The sequence below is a fragment of the Odocoileus virginianus genome, chromosome 1, assembly GCF_023699985.2.
Source record: "Odocoileus virginianus isolate 20LAN1187 ecotype Illinois chromosome 1, Ovbor_1.2, whole genome shotgun sequence".
Lineage (NCBI taxonomy): Eukaryota > Metazoa > Chordata > Mammalia > Artiodactyla > Cervidae > Odocoileus > Odocoileus virginianus.
In genome coordinates, this window is record NC_069674.1 from 21273258 (window position 1) to 21294511 (window position 21254).

The 21254-nt window shown below is 41.4% G+C and overlaps 1 protein-coding gene and 1 long non-coding RNA gene across 3 annotated transcripts in view; both read left to right on the top strand.

Annotated features, from left to right (window-relative positions):
• Positions 1-18537: 18537 nt before the first annotated feature.
• CHCHD3 (coiled-coil-helix-coiled-coil-helix domain containing 3) overlaps positions 18538-21254 on the top strand; it is a 278588-nt gene continuing 275871 nt past the window's right edge. Inside the window, exon 1 of one of the 2 annotated variants that reach the window (XM_020878065.2) lies at positions 18538-18785. In XM_020878065.2, coding sequence (XP_020733724.1) covers positions 18705-18785 — 81 coding nt within the window. In that variant the 5' untranslated portion in view covers positions 18538-18704. The remainder of the gene's footprint in view (positions 18786-21254) is intronic. The other variant, XM_020878066.2, reaches the window with a different exon arrangement.
• LOC139034429 (uncharacterized) lies at positions 18796-20011 on the top strand. Its single transcript, XR_011486930.1, has 2 exons — positions 18796-19448; positions 19575-20011. It is a non-coding gene; the product is annotated as an uncharacterized lncRNA (long non-coding RNA).

A 21254-nucleotide genomic window follows, 5' to 3' on the forward strand; every position in this document is an offset into this window, starting at 1 on the left:
CCACTAGCGCTACCTGGGAAGCCCCTTCTGAACCTTAGCGGCCATCTTTAAGAAGCCCAGGGATGGATGTGAAGTAGTTTTTATGACTCCACTTTGCTCCTCTCACTTCCGCTGTATTTCAGGAGGTCTGGGAGAATATAGAGCTTGTGGAAGGTCACACTAGAAATTAAAAGTGACTCAGTGGTAAGACAATAAATTCCATAGCTATGAGGTCTTGAATTACGATGTTAAGACTTTTGGCCTTCAAAGTGCATGCTCTGCCAGCGTGGTTATTCACCCTAGTCGAGTGAAGCCAGGGCTGGAGTGGAGATTTCAGATGAAATGTCCTATGTGATTCTTTCAGCAATGACTGTTTAGTTAAACAGGCCTTGTGCCTCTTTTACTTCAACATTAAAAACATGCTATAATAAAACAGAGGATGATGTTTCAGAAAAGTATATTAATTCACCTCTTCCATGATGAATTTTATATTTCCTGTTCACATATTTCAAAGCTCAGGATCCTTAAGCCGCTTTTAGTAAATGAAGATTACATGTTCCATATAATTAGGTTCTGATTTAGATTCTACATACCAACTGGCCTAACATCTTGCACTCTTAAACTTATTCCTACCTCAAGACTGGACCTTGTGGAAATTTAGGAAAAAGGAAAATTGAGTGTTCATAAAGTCATTGCATAGGGCTTCCCTGGTCACTCAGCAGTAAAGAATTTGCCTGCCAATGCAGGAGATGCAGGTTTGATCCCTAGGTCAGGAAGATCACCTGAAGAAGGAAATGACAACCCACCAGGATTCTTGCTTGGGAAATTCCATGGACAGAGGAGCCTGGAGGGCTACAGTCCAAGGGGTCTCAAAGAGTGGGACACGGCTTAGCCAGTGAACAACAATGACAAAGTCATTATGTACATTAGGGACATGGTACTGAAAAGCAAAGTGGTGGGGGAATACCAAATTCTAGACAGTTTCTATCAGTGGAAGGCAGGAAGCCCACCATGGTGATATTAACATTAGAGCAGCAGTGAGGCCTTAGAGCTTTGCATCAGAATTGCTGGGGATACCTATAAAAAAGGCAGATGCCTGAGGCCCCACCCCAAACCTAATGTGAATGACTGTCTCTTGGGGTGGAGCCAAGGTATTTACACTTTTAAGAAGTATCCAGGTGATTCCCCATGCTTTAGTGCTTAGAATTTCCACCTTGAATTGGAAAGCCATCAGACTAAGTAGAACTCTCTCTTTGGCACCCAACAGAACTCTCTCTAACCTGGCACTTCATAGGCACTTCAGTTTCAAGGCTGCTTTGGAGAACTCAACTTTTGTAGGGGCAGATAAAGAAATTAACAATGCAATTGTGATGTATTCTTCATAACACAACCCCTTTGTAGAAAGAGGGCAAGAAATGCTTTGCATGAAGATAGCATTTTTCAAGAGAATGTACTATTTGATCACTAAATCCCCACCTCAGGTTTCAAAGGATACAATAAATGAATGGACTGAGAGGACTTAAAAGTGTCTTTCTTTGAAAAGTGTATTAAAAGTATTGCTTGAGTGTTCAGACTTACTGCTAGCCAGCATCACAAGATTTTGTATATAAAAAGGTATTACAGAATAGCTCCGGCTCAGAGCAGTGCCAAGTCAAAGGAACATTCATGATGAAAATACTATCTGTTTGCTGAGGTTACCACTGAATTCTTGCCAAGGTGAGCTCCCAGATGTCAAGGTCAGAACCCAGGGTCAGAAGGAGGAAAACAGGAGTGCGCAACTCTCTCTCTCCCTTATCTCCAATGTGAGCTACTACTGGTTGTTCTAGAGGAAAGTTTATTTTGTTTGCCTGTTGTGGGGGGTTATAATTTCTAGCTCAGACTCAGCACACTTTCAGCAGTCCAAATTCTCTTTGGATAAATTCCAGCTAGCAGGAAAAGAAAGCTTTTGGTTAACTTTTCTTTCTTAAGAAGTTAACACTTTTTTACAGTCTTGAATGAGTTTTTTACAGTGTTGCTTCTGTTTTATGTTTTGGGTTTTTGGCCAAGACACATGGGATCTTAGTTCCTTGAACAGGGATTGAACATGTCCCCCCTGCATTGGAAGGTGAAGTCTTAGCCAATGGACTGCCAGGGAAGTCCCTGGCTAACTTTATTTGATTCTGTCACTTCTGGCCCACTCTAGGACTTGGTTTCTGCATACGGTACAATTTTCACTCACTGGCAGTAACTTGAGTTACATACGGAGCGGGCAAGGCTCTCCCAGGTCAAAGACAACACTTTCATGTTCATAGATCTCTCTTTCACACTGGAGTCAAGTTGTTTTACTGGGAAGACGTTCTGGTCTAAGAGGGAGCTCAATGTCATGGGAATGAATAAAGAAGAAAAAATCAATTGCTTTGCCTTTGTTTATTTAGCAAATTCAGTTGATAATTACAATGTATTATTTTCTAGTGCTACATTTCATCCATGAGGTTAGCAGTACCCATTTTATTTTATTTTTTATTAAACTTTTAATTTTGTATTGAGTTATAGCTGATTAATGGGCTTCCCTGGTGGCTTAGACAGTAAAGAATCTGCCTGCAATGTGGGAGACCCGGACTCAATCCCTGTGTTGGAAAGATTCCCTGGAGAAGGGAATGGCAACCCACTCCAGTATTCTTGCCTAAAGTATTCCAAGGACAGAGGAGCCTGGCAAGCTACAGTCCACAGGGTTGCAAAGAGTTGGACATGACTGAGCAACCAACACACACACACACACAGCCAATTAACAATCTTATGATAGTTTCAGGTGAACAACGAAGGGACTCAGCCATATGTATACATGTACCCACACTCCCCAAACTTCACTTCCAGCCAGGCTGCCACATACTATTGAGCTGAGTTCCCTATGCTATACAATAGGTCCTTGTTGAGTACCCACTTTAAAATTAGCAACTTCTCTTGTTCCTGGGTCCGGATCACAACTTTAATCTTCATTTCCTCCAACACCTTCAGCTACTCCTAACCCTGTCCAGCTGTCTCCCAAAATCAAGCTAGTGGCTGCAGGGAAAACTGACCAGTGCTTGTCTGTCATTCTATGGAAAATTATCCCCATCTTGGGATCAAAAGGTGAGAGTACATACCTACTGAGGATGGTATAAAGTTTTATTCTGTAAGAAAACTCCATATCCATGTTCAAATGTAAGAAACATTATGTGTGCTTAGATTTGACATTTGTTAATAATCCCAGGATCCCCATGGCCCACAAGAGTTTCGAAGATTGACAGCCAGAATTGCCCCTGTGTGGAAAAGGGGAAGAAGCCTATGGGAATGTCCTGTCACTGTCCCTTTCTCCACAAAGAGGCCAAGCACCCCGGAAACAGGGCAGGGGCATGGCAGGATATGTCCTTTAATCTTCTCACCTTGGAGTCCAAAAGCAAGTCATTTCCTTAGTTACTGGTTGGTGGGTTAGTTTCAGACTTTTAGAAATTATAAGAAAATGTTTATATTCTTTTCAAATAATATCAAAGTATTTGCACCAAAAAGCTAACCTCCCATTCACCACCTCACATCCCATACTCTTTCTCAAAAGTAACCAACCCAATAAGTTTGTTGGTGGACATCAATTTCTGGTTTTCTGTACACTTATAGCCTCCATATCGAGCATTTTATTTGTATCAGTGCTTTTTACAAAGCTTCCTGAATTGAGGAAGACACTGATATTTTCCAATTCTTTTCATACTTCCAATAACAGAGATGAACAACTATTCAAAAATTTCTTTATAACACTAATAACTCTAAGTGAAAATTCCATCAAACTTTCTATAGCAGTTGCTGGGCTGTCAGTGACCAAAATTTGAGATGTGACATGTGGAAACATGTACATCATCATCCAGAAGCAATCCTTTTCAGGACAAAGAGGTGGATACTTTTAGGATTCTTCACAAACCACAAAAGTGTTTCCACTATTCCTGGTAAAGAGAAACAAATACCTGGAAATATATTATTATTAACATTATATTGTTAGTTGGAAAAAGAGGTGACAAGAGAATATATTCGTATGTCATTTTGGGGGAGGAAAGTTTTTTTTAATCTCTAAGACATAAACCAAAATATGATTTTTCACTTTGCTTCTTATATTCTGTGAACTGTCTAAATAGCTTACAGGGACCAATTATTAACTTTTCATTGTGTGGCGGGGCAAGGATGAAAGTAGAAGGTGCCCTCAGGTGCCTGAAGTTCTTCTGGAACCCAGAGGTTAGCTGGATCCTGTGCAGTCCTAGAGGCCTGAGCAGGATGGCTCTGAATTCCGAATCCATCACCTCAAGTGGTCCCTGGTCTCCTGCTCTAACTCTTCCCTCCATCGTTGTGTCCCCAGGTTGGCTTTGTCTGCCCATGGCAGATAAAGTGGGCCTTTATCTGCCCACTCAAGCAACCGCCAGCTTCCACACGACTTTCCAAGCACCTGTGCTTACAACGATGTTTAGTAGGCTTGGGTGGACTTTTCTGAGAGCTGCAAAGTTCACAGAGAGGGTCACACAACAGAACGTCAGGGCTTTGCCATCAGTCCTCCACCTCTGACTACAGTCTTTCTTCCCTCAGTCCTTACCCCTGTCTATTCCCTTTCCCTTCCTTCCCCCTGCCCCCCACCACCTTCCTCCATTTGGGAGCAAAAAGGCCTGTTCTTGCCTTTCACAATGTATGGTTTCAGCCTTCTCTGAAATCTTGACTTTAGCCAATCTGAATGTCTGTGGAATTTGTCTACATCAAGGGGTGAAATTTTTTTCCAACCAAAGTATTTTTCTTCCTGTGGGAATAAATTTGCTACCAGCAGCTAAAAATATATATATATATATTTCATTGTGTTAACTATTCTTAGGTATCCAAACCCTACTTTAGAATTGAAAGATTAGATAATAATTTCAACTTTCTGTTCTGTTTTGATCAGAACTCCTAGTGGAATATGAACTAGTCTACTCATATTTCCCCTAAATCACTCTCTAGTTATATACTAGCAGTTATTAAAGGGTGATCTACTTGAGACAGCCGAGGGCTGGATAGGAGGAGTCCTTGGGGACCTGGTAATAGAATGACCCCATGACCGGGGGGCTGGCCCATCTGCAAAGACCATTTCTGAGGTATTGCCAGCTGGCAAAAGACATTCTTGGGCATGGTATGCCCAGTCCTGCTCGGGTCACTGTTGTCTCAAGGGCTTCTGAGAAGGCCAGACTTCAGTCAGTGGTCAGGTACCAGGGCTGGAAACACGCAATGGGATGAGGTGGGTGATATGCAGGGGTGGAGTACACAGAGGCAAGTCTCCATCCCAAAGTAAACGGGTAGGAATAAAGCAGGGAAGTTCAGTTCCTGGGTACCAGGCAGGGTCCAGGGACAAGCTCCAGTCCTGAGAGAGACTGAGTCACTTGGCGGGGTAAGCGGTTAAGTATGATGAGGATGGAGGTGTGCAGGAGCCCAGCTGTTCAGAAACAAGGCCAGTGTGGGGAGGTGGTCATAGTCACAGGGAGCATCCTTAGGGGAACCAAGATTTAGATGGGCCTGGAAGAGACTGACTTGGTGACAAAGGAGTCTCATAGCCTTTTCAGGCCCCTGGATTCCAGATCTAGGGAAGTAACCATTCCAGTTACTATGACTCTTAAAACAAAATTACCCTCTAACTGTATGCCCTAAAGCCATACAATGTTCATTTTATTTACTAATCTGTCATTTGGGCAAGGCTCAGCAGTGGTGATTTGCCAATGGTGACTCAGACCGTAAAGCATCTGCCTGCAATGCGGGAGACCCAGTTTCAATCCCTAGGTCAGGAAGATCTCCTGGAGAATGAAATGGCTACCCACTCCAGTGTTCTTGCCTGGAGAATTCCATGGACAGAGAAGCCTGCTGGGCTACAGTCCATGGGGTCGCAAAGAGTCAGACATGACCAAGCGACTAATACTTTGAGCAGTGGAAATTCATCTCTGCTCTATTCAGCATAAGCTGGGATCATCGGAAGTCTCATTCACTCCCATGTCTGGCAGGTGATGCTATTAACAGCTGGAAGCTTGGAACTTAGTTGGGACAGTCAGCCGGAACAACCTCACCTGGACTCTCCACGTAACCTGTGCTTCTACACAGGATGGGGGCTGTGTTCCAGGGACTGGCATCTCAAGAAAGAGAGAGTCAAGGAGAAATGATGTGACTTTCGATGACCAATGCTCAGAAATCCTCTAGCATCTCTTCTGCTGCCATTCACTAAGGCTGAGCGAAGTCCCAACCAGGTTCAAGGTGAGAGGGAACAGATCCTCCTTCTTCGTAGGGAGTATCTAAGTGCTGGGGCGGGGGAAACGCACATGGGAATATAAATACTGGAAACAATGCTGTGGCCATCTTTGGGAAATTCGATTGGTGACAGTCACAATATAAAATAAGTGCTGTTGGCACTTGGCACACTTCCTGTCCCAGTCAGCGGGGCTCTGGTACCAGAGTCCACTTTAACCTGGGAGGAGAGAGAGACTGGGGGTGGCGGAGGGTGAGAGCTGGGTATCAGCACCCCATCCCAGCTCTGACAGTCAGGACAAGGCAGCGCAGAAGAAATGAAGTAAAAGAAGGTGGATATTGGCAAGTATTCTTCTTTCTCTTGTTCACGGCTACAGTAACTGGACTATTGTGATAGGAGAAAGCTGGCTTCGCTGGCAGCTATTTTGTTTCTAATTGAATCCTTCTCCGGAAACACACAGGCAGCACCATCTCGAAGATGGTACTAATACAAAACTGATAAGGTTCATCACACGGCTCGAGATTAACTATAAATTCCTAATGGATTGAGGTAAGACGCGTCTCCACTCCACAGCAGACAAAGAGGCAAACACAATGATCCATGAAAGAAACAGAGACGCTGCCTGAGGGAAATGAGCCTTTCTATGTCCCCTTCCTCACCGTGTGTTTTTGTAGCTGTACCTTCAGACTTGCAGATGGCTGCTGGAGGTTTACTGATGGTTTCTTTCAGGGATCATTAAAAGTGATTTGTGTGCTGGCCAGGCTTGTGTTTTCCAGGCTCAGTTTACAGCATGTAACTTGGGAAGCAGTGTCTGGAGGACTGCTTCCCCATCCAGGAAGGATTCTACTGCAGGAAGACAAACAGGGCTTCAACAGTCCTTTGGTGGTCGATGACGAGGGGCTCGAGCGGGAGGAAGTGGCTCCTGGGGACTCAGGGTGAGGGTGGGGTGAAGGGCAGGCACTTGCTGCCTCTCTTCCCTCCTGTCAGGCTTTCCTGTGAAGGGGGCTGTGGAAACAGAGCCTACACTCTGGCCCCAGAGAGTGAAACTAATGCTGCATGCAGAAGAGATGACCAGACTGCACCAGAAGCCTGCTGCATACGTCCCTTCATTCCATTGCTCCAACAGGCTTGCTTTCTCCATGTCCCTCCTGGCCCCTCTTCCTTCTTAGGAGATGTTTCTGTTTACAAATGCACAGCACCTTTGGACTTGGAGACACATTCACACCGACTCACTTACCTTGAATGCAGATCAGCACATCAAGCATCAAGCTTGAGTATCTTGACTGTCATGAAATTTCTTCCTGGCTTAGTTCTGCTCTTCCTATTTCTCCTCCTGTTAGTTTTATAATCATATAAAAGATAATTAAAAACAGAGAAGATGATTTTCAAGAGATATAAGGAGAGGATAAAAGAAGGATTATAAGAGGCAATAAAATGGTTGGAACAAAGTATTAGAAAGACTCAGATAACAGCAATTACAAAAAATTGAGAACAAATTTGAAAGATTAATAACTAAAAATAGATATAAAATGACTCAAAGTAAAAATTTTAATTAGCAATATAAGCCAAAATTATAATTAGTGTTATAAAGTAAAATTATAATTAACTATGCTTTTTAAAGAATGATAATGAAAAAGCAGAGATAAACAGTATCAAATTAAAAACTATAATTAATTAATATGTTAGAAATGATGAGTATACCAGTAGAAAAATAGGCAAAGAACATGGATTCACATGTGAAGAAATACAGATATTAACATGTTTGTGTGAAAATGTTCAATCTTACTAGCAATAAGATATATGCAAAGTAAAATTATGAGCTATTGATTTTTACAAACTGTTGGTAACAGTTTGAAAAATGATGACATTCAGTGTAGTAAAAGATACAGGAAAAAACCAGTTCACATACAACAAGTAGAACTATAAATTGTTTAAGCCTATAGGGGTTGGTAAGACATGTGAGAACCTTGAAAACATACATCTTTTTTCTTTCAATTTTTAAAAATTGTGGTAAAAATAGAACTACAATATGACCTAGTTATTCCACTCTGGGGTATACATCTGAAAAAACCAAAAACATGAATTTGAAAAGACACATGCATCCCAATATTAGTAGCAGTGGCATTACTGACAATTGCCAGGAAGTGGAAGCAACTTAAGTGTCCATCAACAGCTGAATGGATAAAGAAGATGTAGTATACATATATATACGTGTATATACACAAGGAATACTACTGAGCCCTAAAAAGGATAAAACTGTGCCATTTTCTGCAACATGGATGGATTTGGAGGGTAATATGTTAAGTGAATAAGTCAGACAGAGAAAGACAAATACTGTATGACATCAATTATATGTGGAATCTACAAAATACAAGACTAGTGAATATAACAAAAAAGAAGCAGAATCACAGCTGTAGAGAACAGCTAGAGAAAGGAAGAGGGTCTATACAGGGGTGGGGACTAAGAGGTACAAGCTATTAGGCAGAAAATAAGCTACAAGGATATATTGTACAATACAGAGAATATAGCCAATATTTCATAACAGTTATAAATGAAATATGGGCTCCCCAGGTGGCACTAGTGGTAAAGAATCTGCCTGCCAATGCAGGAGATGCAGGTTTGATCCCTGGGTTGGGAAGATCCCCTGGAGAAGGAAATGGCAACCCTCTCTAGTGTTTTTGCCTAGGAAACCCCATGGACAGAGGAGCCTGGTGGGGTCCTTCAGTCCATGGTGTCTCCAAGGGGTCACAAAAAGAGCTGGACATGACTTAGTGACTAAACAACAAGATATGTATAACATACACTTTAGCCATTTTTAAGTATATGGTTCAGTGGTCTTAACTGAGTCCATTCATATCACTGTGCAGTTGTCATCACCATCCATCTCCAGAATTCATTTCATCTTGAAAAACTAAACTTTAAACCCATGAATCAATAGTTCCCATTTTACCTTCCCCCAGCACCTGGTAACCACAATTCTACTTTCTGACTCTATGAATTTCACCATTCTACATACCTCATAAAAGTGGAATCCTATAATATTTTCTTTTTATAATTACTTAATTATTTGGCCATGCCATGTGGCATGTGGGATCTTAGTTCCCTGATCAGGGTGCATGCTCTTGCCCACTAATTTCATTGCTAGGATTTTATCCTAGGAGATAACCATAGATGTGTGCAACAAGTTACCTACAAGGATCTTCATCAAGGCATTGTCAATAGTGCTTTAAGAGTTAGGAAAAGAACCCCTTGATGTCCAATTCTAGGAGATTTGATAAATTAACTTATTATACAAAGGAATACAATACAATCACTAAAAAAATTAAAAACAAGGAAAAGTGAATCACAATGTATTAAGCAAAATTCCTAGCAGCCTAAAGAACAGTACATTCTGTATAATCCCAATCCCATCAATTTTGAAGAAAAAATATATGTCTGTTTTTAATCCGTTAGCAGTTGTTATTTATGTGTAGTAGGTATTTATGGGTGATTTAAACTTCTAACCCTTTGTTTATCTACTTTGTTTATCATTACTACAATGAACACATAGTTTTTAATAAGCAGAAGTTACTTAAGAAAGATTAAGGAAAATAAGATAGTTTAAAATTAAGAATTCCAAAATAAAATCAATCTAAGTAATTTATCTAAAACTTGCAAGCAAAATATAATATTTAGGACTTAGGAATATAGTTAATAAGATATTTTAAATCAAGCAAAATAAATTTGACACTAACAGAATAATACAAAATCACAATTTATTGAGGCCCCAGTCAATGCCAGATGCTGTCTGTGATAGATATTTTACATACATTAACTAAAGGAACATAATAAGGCAAAAGATTTTCTTTTTTAAAGGAATCAGTGTATAATGAGAGGAAAAAGGCAGAGACTGAGAATATTCCAGATTTCTAGTCATTCAGTCTAGTACTTTGCCACCAGCTCTTGCTCTCCCTCATGAGAAATTGCCCTCAAGGGCATAAAGTGCCAAGTTCTGATGCCCAATATGAGATATTGCAGTGGCTGCTGGAACTGTGGCAACCATGATTAAATGGTTGTTGAGGTCACTTCCACATGAAAATCCTGTGATTCCCAATTAAAGAATCGCATTTTCTACACTCTTGTTCCAGACTGAGGGGTGAGATACACTGTTCTTTGGAAGATGTGAGTAGAACAGAGTTTCGATGAAGTTAAGATGCTCACGAAGTACCCTCCTTGGGCTTCTGTCTGAGCTGGGGCAAAGGTGGAAGGAAACAGGACAACACTCGCAGGTGAGGACCACTTTGTGGAATATTTACTTAGAGGCCTTTCTACACCATCAGCATCGATAAACAGGCCTGTCTCTGCCTACCCAACATCACAACAGAAGTGCTCATGTAACCTTGATGTGCTTCAAGCATTTGTTATTCGGAAGTAAAGAGGCTAACAGCCTGCATTTCAGAAATCTCTCAAGATCCATGACAGGCAGATAGTGTTAAAGGGTTAGGAGAATGTCCCTGGGCTCTCAAATAAAAATGGTTTGAAAATTCATCAAGGCCAGAGGAGCCATTCATTCAGGAGAGATGACAGATGGTATGTTTGTACCTGTTTAAGGATTAGAGATGAGAAATGAGCCTCTTCTGACTTGGGCTCTGTTTGTCAGAGATGATCACTCTCAATCCGGCACAAAGGAAATCAAAGGGACCTGGGATCCTTGCTGGGCTTGAGAGTAGACGAGACAGGAGCTAGGGTGGGCTGGTCGCTCATTCTCTGGGCAGACCTTTCCCCACTCACTAGCATCCCTCTTTCAAGCCCAGATACCAATCCTCATTATTTCAGCCAGTATATTCTGATGAATGTAGGATAAAGAGAAAAAACACAAAAATGAAAAAAAAAAAAGGTATGTGTGTTAGAGAATTGTCCTTTAGAAACCGGCTAAAAATTTGTTGAGACTCTACTCTAAAATAATCTCTATGCCAGAGATACCAGGAAATCTTGGCACAATTTGCCAAGTTATAGCCCATGTGTAGAATTATTTTAACTATGTGTATGTCTGTTAAGCAGATGGCTCGCTGGAGTCTACGACACAGTGTAGCACAGCATATATAATATTGCAAACAAGAAATTAATAGCAAAAGGTACTGTTAAGACTCATGATTTTACTAGATGCCTGGGTAGTGTAAGAATCAGTTTTTCTTCAACAGTGATGGGATACTAAATGGAGAACAGGTGATCTGAGTCCTTACTGTGGATACTTTCAAAGATAGAGAGAAATGTTGTTATGCTGTATTTGTGAATGCCTTGTCATTATTGCTGACTTGTTTCCTGCTATTTCAGGAAATCTTCAAGTGTGCTGCCCCAAATTCTTGTGTTCAGTATATATCACATAAGCACATTCAAGCCCCCCTCTCCCCACATACATACCGAAAACTACTATTTTAGGGTTTCACTGTTTTTAGGTGATTCTACATTCAGCGTTTGGTGGGGAAAGCTTAAGGCTGATGTCTTGTTATGTCTTGTTGGATAAGTTGGTCCATATTTTCAGAATGCCCTTATATTGATTGTGCTACATAAGAAGCCCTTTCCAGGGATTTTAATTGGTTTGCTATAATAACAATGGCAACTCTATGTCCCAGATTTTCTAGGATGATCCTGATATCAAGGACTGATTTAATTGTCTCTATAAGTGTACAAATATTAGAGCATGTGTGTCAATTTTTAGCTCAGAAAACATGATGGTTATATCTATATTCTATTTCAGCACAGGTCATAGAATCTGAGTGCTTTACTGTGTAGCTGAAATGCTATTCAGAAGAGCTGGTCAAAGGTTATGATGAACAACGCATGGACTATTTTTTCTAGCTGGGGAACAGGACAGGTCTTTTCTCCCTGATAGTTTGTCATGTCAGTTCATGTTCTTTCTGTTTTTACTCCTCCTTTTCATTCATCTCTTTCTCTATATTTCACCTCACCTCTATACTCCCAACCAGTATATTAGGACAGTAAAGTGATGTGCAAAGTTAAGTGGTAGAAGAGGGACAGCCTGGATTTCACCTTCTGCAAATTTTTCTTTAAAGTTGGGTTTGAAAAAAAACAAAGTATGAAATGCAAACCTCCTTCCTTCTGGAGTGTTGTTTGTTAGAGTGATTTGGAAGTCTAGGTGGATTTTTTTTTTGCCACTTTATTTAATTTTTAATTGAAGGATAATTGCTTTACAGAATTTTGTGGTTTTCTGTCAAACATCAACAAGAATCAGCCATAGGTACACATATGTCATCCCCCTCCCAAGGCTCCCTCGTGTCTCCCTTCTAGATAGTCAGAGAGCCCGTTTATGTTCCCTGAGTCATATAGCAATTTCACATCGGCTCTCTATTTTACATATGGTGTTGTAAGTTACTCTCTCTTGAATTAAGTTACTCCATGTTACTCTCTTAAGTTACACCATGTTACTCTCTCCATACATCTCACCCTCTCCCTCTAGGTGGATTTTTTTTCAGTGGACAGGGGACATTAGGGATGACTGAAATTTTGACAGCAGACCTATTTACTGGTTTGTTTATTTGAAACATTAATTCTAAAGGTTCAACATTGTGGGAGAGTAAGAAATCACTCAGGATGAAGGCAATATGGCTTCACCAAGCTAAGGTTGGTGAAGAATCACATTTCTGCTCACTTCTCCACTCAGCATCCAAATAACCTGTGTATATCCAATGTTTTTACTTAAAGTGCTGGTTTCATGGCCTGAGACTGAAGGAAATATCTGTAGATATTCGAGTAGGCCTCATGTGATTAGGGATGTTCCTTGGTAAAATGCCCCAGAACCTAGGAAACTAGGAATAGCTGGGCCTGAAGAAGACTGGGAGCTTTGATTAATCCAGTCATTAGAAAAACTGCAGTTGGAAGCCTTTTCTGAATCCCAGGCAATCCTAGAAGCTTCTGGACTTGTGGGTCTTTAATACAGTACTCTGTTACTTGTAGGACACTAAGCTAAGTATTTTTTTGTTTCTTTCTGGCAGTGCATGCAACCTGCAGGATCTTAGTTCCTCAGCCAGGACTTGAACCCATGCCCTCTGCAGTGGAAGGGCGTAGTCTTAACCACTGGATCACTAGGGAAGTCCCTTCTATCACATTTGAGTAGCTTATATTCTTTAACAGCTTTATTGATATATAATTCACATATTATAATGATCATCCACTTTAAGTGTGCAGTTCAATGAATGTTAGTATATTTATGAATTTGTACAAGGATCACTAAAATCTGATTAAAGAATACTTTTACTAGTTCCAAAAAAGAAATTTTGTACCAATCAGAAGTCACACCTTTGACAAGTCTAATCTATTTCATTTTTAATAGATTTGCCTATTCTATACATTTCATTTAAATACAATCATACAACCTCAGATATGCAGATGACACCACCCTTATGGCAGAAAGTGAAGAAGAACTAAAGAGCCTCTTGATGAAAGTGAAAGAGAAGAGTGAGAAAGTTGGCTTAAAGCTCAACAGTCAGAAAACTAAGATCATGGCATCTGGTCCCATCACTTCATGGCAAATAGATGGAGAAACAGTGGAAACAGTGGTAGACTTTATTTTTTGGGCTCCAAAATCACTGCAGATGGTGACTACAGCCAAGAAATTAAAAGATGCTTACTCCTTGGAAGAAAAGTTGTGACCAACCTAGACAGCATATTAAAAGCAGAGACATTACTTTGCCAACAAAGGTCCACCTAGTCAAAGCTATGGTTTATCCAGTGGTCATGTGTGGATGTGAGAGTTGGACTATAAGGAAAGCTGAGTGCCGAAGAATTGATGCTTTTGAACTATGGTGTTGGAGAAGACTCTTGAGAGTCCCTTGGACTGCAAGGAGATCCAATCAGTCCATCCTAAAGGAAATCAGTCCTGAATATTCACTGGAAGGACTGATGTTGAAGCTGAAACTCCGATACTTTGGCCACCTGATGTGAAGAACTGACTCATTGGAAAAGACCCTGATGCTGGGAAAGATTGAAGGCAGGAGAAGGGGACAACAGAGGATGAGATGGCTGGATGGTATCACCGACTCAATGGGCATGAGTTTGAGTAGACTCCCGGAGTTGGTGATGGACAGGGAGGCCTGGCGTACTACAGTCCATGGGGTAGCAAAGAGTTGGACATGACTGAGCGACTGAACTGAACTGAACTGAACTGAGAATCATACAGTATGTATGTTAGGGGCTTCCCTGGTAAAGGTGATAAAGAATCTGCCTGCAATGCGGGAGACCTGGGTTCAATCCCTGGGTCGGGAAGATCACCTGGGCGAAGGAAATGGCGACCCACTCCAGTATTCTTGCCTGGAGAATTCCACGGACAGAGGAGCTTGGTGGGCTATAGTCCATGGGGTTGCAAAGAGTTGGACACAACTGAGTGACTAACACACATACAGTATGTGGTCTTTTGTGTTTATCTTTCACTTGGCATAATGTTTTTGAGGCTCTTGCATACCGTAGTATATGCCGCTACTTCGTTCCTTTTTGTAGCTGTATAATGTTCCATTGTCTGTGTGTACAACATTTTATTTACCCAGCATTAGTTAATGAACATTTGATTTGTTTTTTATGCTATTATAAATGAAATTGTTTTCTTAATTTGACTGTTAATTGCTGGTGTATAGAAATATAATTGATTCTTGTATGTTGACCCTCTTTCCTATAAGCTTGCTGAACTTTTAAAAAATGTTTCAATGGATTTTAGTGGATTTTTTTTATTTTTCTGTTTATCATTATCTGTAAATACAGTTGAACTTATTTTCCAGTAAGGATGCCTTTTATTCTCCCTATAGTTTCTGCTTCCACCTATCTTAGTTAGCCTCATGGTTCTAACTCAGTATCACACCTTCTTTCTTTGCTATCTTTCTCTTTGCTCTGAATTTTCAAGTTTAAATAGAGGGGAAAAGATGTAGAGAATCTGCTTATCTCAAATGTTAGCTATCATTTTTCATTGGGCAAAGCTTTCCATTGTAGCTCATAACTCTCTGGCTAATAAATGCTGCCTTTGGGTCCGATGATCACTAATAAGGTATAGGCAGAGAGAAAGGCAGACCACAGCTTCTGCATAGCTGGAGAAATTTTCTTTAAGGGACTGTATGCATGGCCTGACTTTGAAATTGATACAGACAGAATACTGTTGTTACAGTAGGTATTGTTCCAAGATAAGATGCATATAAAGAAAGTGAAAAGTGAAGTTGCTCAGTCGTGTCTGACTCTTGTGACCCTTGTAGCCTGACAGGCTCCTCTGTCCATGGGATTTTCCAGGCAAGAATACTGGAGTGAGTTGCCATTTCCTTCTCCAGGGAATCTTCCCGATGCAGGGATTGAACCCAGTTCTCCCGTGCTGCAGGTAGACTCTTTACTGTCTGAGCCACCGGGGAAGCCCTCAAATGCATATATATTTTTTTTAACTCAGAGGATTTCTTTGTGATGTTGATTGGAACAGATTATTAATTCTAGTATTTTAATTAATTAACATTGAGGTATAACTGACATACAACATTATATTATTTTCGGGGATATAATGTAATGCTTCAGTACTTGTCTGTATTGTGAAATGATCAGCACAGGGAAGTCTAGCTAAGGCTTTTTCCTTGTGATGAAGACTTTCAAAATACACTAAAATCTAATATGCTGTGTTGTTTATCTAAAGTGTTTTTGGATTGCATTATAAGACTACTTATTAAAAAATTTATTTTCTTCTTTTTGGTCACGCCCTGAGGCTTGCAGGATCTTAGTTCTCTGACCAGGGATCTAACCTAGGCCTTGACAGTGAAAGTGCTGCATTCTAATCACTGGACCACCAGAGAATTCCCCTCATTTAACATTTTAAAGAGATAAATATATTCAACATAACTAGTTTTCCTTGGTCTCTTTACTACCTCCAAGAAACCCTTTCTTTGTAATTAGTGAAGAAAGCTGAGTGCAGAAGAACTGTTGCTTTTGAATTGTGGTGTTGGAGAAGACTCTTGAGAGCCCCTTGGACTGCAAGGAGATCCAACCAGTCCATCCTAAAGATCAGTCCTGGGTGTTCACTGGAAGGACTGATGCTGAAGCTGAAACTCCAATACTTTGACCACCTCATGCAAAGAGTTGACTCATTGGAAGAGACCCTGATGCTGGGAAGGATTGGGGGCAGGAGGAGAAGGGGACGACAGAGGATGAGAGTTGGCTGGATGGCATCACTGACTCGATGGACATGAGTTTGAGTAAACTCTGGGAGCTGGTGATGGACAGGGAGGCCTGGAGTGCTGCGATTCATGGGGTCGCAAAGAGTCGGACACGACTGAGTGACTGAACTGAACTGAATTGAACTGTTGAATAAAATGATGACATGTCATAAATTCAATACTCTGCTGCTGACCAGGGATACAGGGATGAAAAAGACACAGTCTCTGCCCTAAGACTTTATTGTAATAAATCAGCACATAATTGAAGCTCAAAAATATTATTGTATTTTTATTTGTACCTTTGAAACACGCTTTGATTTTTCCAGTAGTCATGTATGGATGTGGGAGTTGGACCATAAAGAAAGCTGAGTGCTGAAGAATTGATGCTTTTGAACTGTGGTGTTGGAGCAGACCCTTGGACTGTAAGGAGATCAAACCAGTCAATCCTAAAGGAGATCAGTCCTCAATATTTATTGGGAGGACTGATGCTGAAGCTGAAACTCCAATACTTTGGCCACCTGATGCAAAAGACCCTGATGCTGGGAAAGATTGAAGGTGGGAGGAGAAGGGGACGACAGAGGGTGAGATGGTTGGATGGTATTACCAACCCAATGGACATGAGTTTGAGTCTGCTTACAATGCGGGAGACCCGGGTTCAATCCCTGGGTCAGGAAGATCCCCTGGAGAAGGCAATGGCAGCCCACTCCAGTACTCTTGCCTGGAAAATCCCATGGATGGAGAAGCCTGGTAGGTTACAATCCATGGGGTTGCAAAGAGTCGGACATGACTGAGCGACTTCCCTTCCCTTGAGTAAACTCAGGGAGATCGTGATGGACTGAGCGACTTCCCTTCCCTTGAGTAAACTCAGGGAGATCGTGATGGACTGAGCGACTTCCCTTCCCTTGAGTAAACTCAGGGAGATCGTGATGGACTGAGCGACTTCCCTTCCCTTGAGTAAACTCAGGGAGATCGTGATGGACTGAGCGACTTCCCTTCTCTTGAGTAAACTCAGGGAGATCGTGATGGACAGAGACGCCTGGTGTGCTGCAGTCCATGGGGTCGCAAAGAGTCTGACGTGACTGAGTGACTGAACTGAACTGAACTTGAAAGAAGCGGATGTCATGCTGTGTTGTGACTGGCTGCCTTTAATGTTTAAAGAGACTACCTGAAGAGAATACCATCACTAATCTAATTTCTAAAGAGAAGATATACATTTCTGTAAGACTAAGGTCATATGGGTAAACTTATACATGTCATAGAATATTTTCAAAAAATAAATTTTAAATATGTATTTAGGTAACATAAACATTATTTATGTGTCCCGTAGAGGTGAAATACTGACCTAGAAACTTTCCAAAGGAAAATTCCTCAACTTTGTCAGATATAGTTTTAATTACTCCACTAATTTATATTAATACTGTCTTTGACAATCACTTTTTTCTGCCTGATCCTATTATGGTATAACTAGCTTACCTAATTGAAGTGGAGGGAGACAAAAGTGAACTCTGCAAGCTTGATGCAAATAGTTTTCTCATATGCAGATTTGGAAACCATAATATTTAAAAGCTTACTTTTCATAAAAAAAGAAATAACTAGTTTACAAAATAAAGCCGTACGCCAAATGCGGTGGTGTGCTTTGTTTTGTTTTGCCTGGTTAAGACTAAAATAAAGAACATTTTGCATCATATATTTGTGTATAGGAAAGTAGGAAAGGCTCTATTAGGAGAGTGCAGATCCCTCATTAAACCGTGAGTTCCCTCCCGAAAGAGATTGTATCTTTTAACTTGATAGCCTAAACTTTAAGGATATCTTTAAGGAAAGAATACTACCCTTAAAGCGTGATTTCAAAGTTCCCCCAGTTACACGCCTTTTCTGCAGCCAAGACTACAACTCCCAGAAGGCCATACTCCTCTGGAACTCAAAATATGAAGGCGAGAAAAGTCCCAGAACCCATCGCACCAGATCGAGAATACAATCCCCACTATACCCAGGGGCTCCGGAAACCTTGTCAAATACCACCTGTTGTCATAGCATCCGGGTCTGCGCTAACCAATCCGAGAGCCCTTGCCTTAGAGAGGCGGGCCATTCGTATCTTTGACCAATTGGAGTCAAGTGTTGTTGTGTCACGTGACCGGAGGAGGCGGGAGCTCAGGACCGGCGCCTTCTCCTTGCCTTTTGGGGTCGTGGCCTTGCTCCCGCTGTGCAAGGCAGGAGCCTGGCCCCGTCCACGCACGTGTGTGCCCGTGGGACCTGTGGTGTCTGTGCGTCCGTGCTAGGTCTCTGCCGGGTCAGAAGCAGAAGCCATGGGCGGGACGGCCAGCACTCGCCGGGTCACCTTCGAGGCGGACGAGAATGAGAACATCACCGTGGTGAAGGGCATCCGGGTGAGTGACAGTGGGCGGGCGGAGGGCCAGCATTCCGACTCGAACCCCGTATCTCTGGCCTTTCCAGGTTCTGCTCGGCCTGCTTTTCCCCACCTCTGCCGCCAAAGTGTTGTTCGGCCCAAAGCTGAGTTCCTTGCAAAGAAGGTTGAAGTTTCTCAGGACTTGGGACATCTGTTCAGAGATATTTCCTGTTGTGTGCCAAGTGCTGAGCGCTGAGCTTGGGGACTGGGGGATGCCAGGTTTAGTTAGACCTTCTAAGGGCTCAAAGACCAGTTTAGACTGTACTGCTTAGTAGTCCTGGGACCTTATTTGAAAGCCTTGCCTCACTGTACCCACCTATGAAATGGGCTTGTCTTCTCCTGGATTCAGAATTCAAACCCTGCATTTGCCCTGCCCACGTGACCTATCTCAGGATGAACTTGGCGTTTTAAGGAACACCTTATGTACTGTCTGTAGTTGAGTACTCTTCCACTGACATGCCCCCATTCCCCCAACACCCACCCACCCACACCTTAGACTTTTCTGCCATGCTTCAGGTGACTTCTGGCTTCTCCTTCACTTTCACTTGACGTCGAGTCTTTCCCAGACTCCTCCTCTTGTGGCCTGTTTGGACTAGGCCCAGTGGCTTCTATACTAACATCTGCCGCCCTCACAGGACTTGAGGTAGGTTTCCAAGTTTTCAAACCATTAGGAGTAGTACAGTTTATTTTGACTGAGACGTTGGAGAAAAATTTTAAATGCCCCCTGCGCATGCTTCATACATAAACTGAAATCTTGATTTTTCTCTAGGGTGTCGGTATACCAGCACTCACTTCATCAACACACCCTCCGCCGCACCTGAATTAGCAGCCTCACGTTTTTGGAAGTATAATGACTGAACCTAGTAGATAAAGCAGTTTGACCCCAGAAAGTTTTATACTGTTTTCCTTCCTCTGTACTGCACAACCAGCATAAGCAAATGTGTAAATTCTTTTTAGCGTTGATTACGAGGAATTAAAACTTCTTAAATATTTGAAATGTTGAAAAACTTTTACTTTGCAACTGTTCCCTTGAAGAATTTGTTAAAGTTTTCTTTATGAAAACAGACCGTTAAGCTCAACTTTTGGTCTGTGGCCAGCATTTCCTTGCATTAATGAATGGTGGTACCGCATTTTGTAATAAGATGTCTGAGGCAGCATTCTTTGCATTGTTGAGGTTTAGTTAATAAAATAAAATTTAAATAAAAATTTCTGTAGGCTCTGAGTTTTATGTGGAAACTTGATTAATTTTGCCTTCAGAGGCTTTGAGTGTTACACACCAGAGGGTGAAAAAGAAAAGTAAGAAGAAGAAAAGTAAGTTTGGGTTGAGAAGGCAATTGGCTAGAAAAAATGTATAAATCCATGTTCTCATGCTTTACTGCAGGCACAGCGATGGCAGCAAACAAAATTAAAAGAGAATTGGGTTACAGCACAGAGATTCACATCAAGTATTAGACAAGGTTAAATATGTTAAGTATGAAGAAAGTTTGAGGTTAGATTAAATGGAGAGATTGTCTTAAAGCCCCTTTTAAAAAAATGTTATAGGAAAAGAAGCTATGTCCTTTGACCATTCAATTTGGTGGAAATATTCTTTTATTAATTTTTTCTTTCTCATGGAGTACATTTTATATGGTTATAATTCAAGCACATACCATGCTTCCTGTGACCTCTGTGCTTTGCTTTTCTTCAGTTTATACCCTTCACCTGGATTGCCCTTGCAGTGTTCTCCCTGTTGCTTCAGATTCTTTTTCAAGGGGAATTTTCTATCTCTGAGCTTCAGTTTTCTTACCTGCAAAGTGATGGGGCTTGAGTACACCTGTAACCTCTGATCTGTTCTAATTCTGAAATTTTGTGCACCTAGCGGCACCATGAGTTTCTTGTAGCCATGTTCAGCCTCTTGCACTTTCCCCTAAAAATAGCGTGCTGTTGAATTGTTGAGTACTTAGGTATCATTCTGATTTCTTTGAGGTCATGGTCAAAATAACATCAGTTAGTTGTTAAACAGACCTCAGTTAAGTTAATTAGGCACTTTCTAGTCTGCATTCTTGGACAGGTCACTTCCCTGATTATATTCCCTTATCCCCAAAGGGGAGTATCATCTCTTGATTGTGGTAAGAAGATGAAGTATTTAAAGCACATTGTAGATTTTAAATAAAAGGTAGCTGTTATTAAAATGATGGGTTCCTTCTACATCTCATGTTCTGAGACTCTTTGAAAGTCTGCAGTGGTAAGAGCATGTGCTTGGAACCAGGCGAGCCTTAGTGTGGTGCCGGCTGTGCTTCTCATTAGCTGTGTGCAGCATACTTGTGATACTTATGTATCCAGACACTGCTTTTGAGAATTTGACGTCATGTATGTAAGTGTCACTCGTGGCTCAAACAGGAGACCCAGCTTCAACCCCTGGGTTGTAAGATCCTCTGGAGAAGAGGATGGTAACCCACTCTAGTATTCT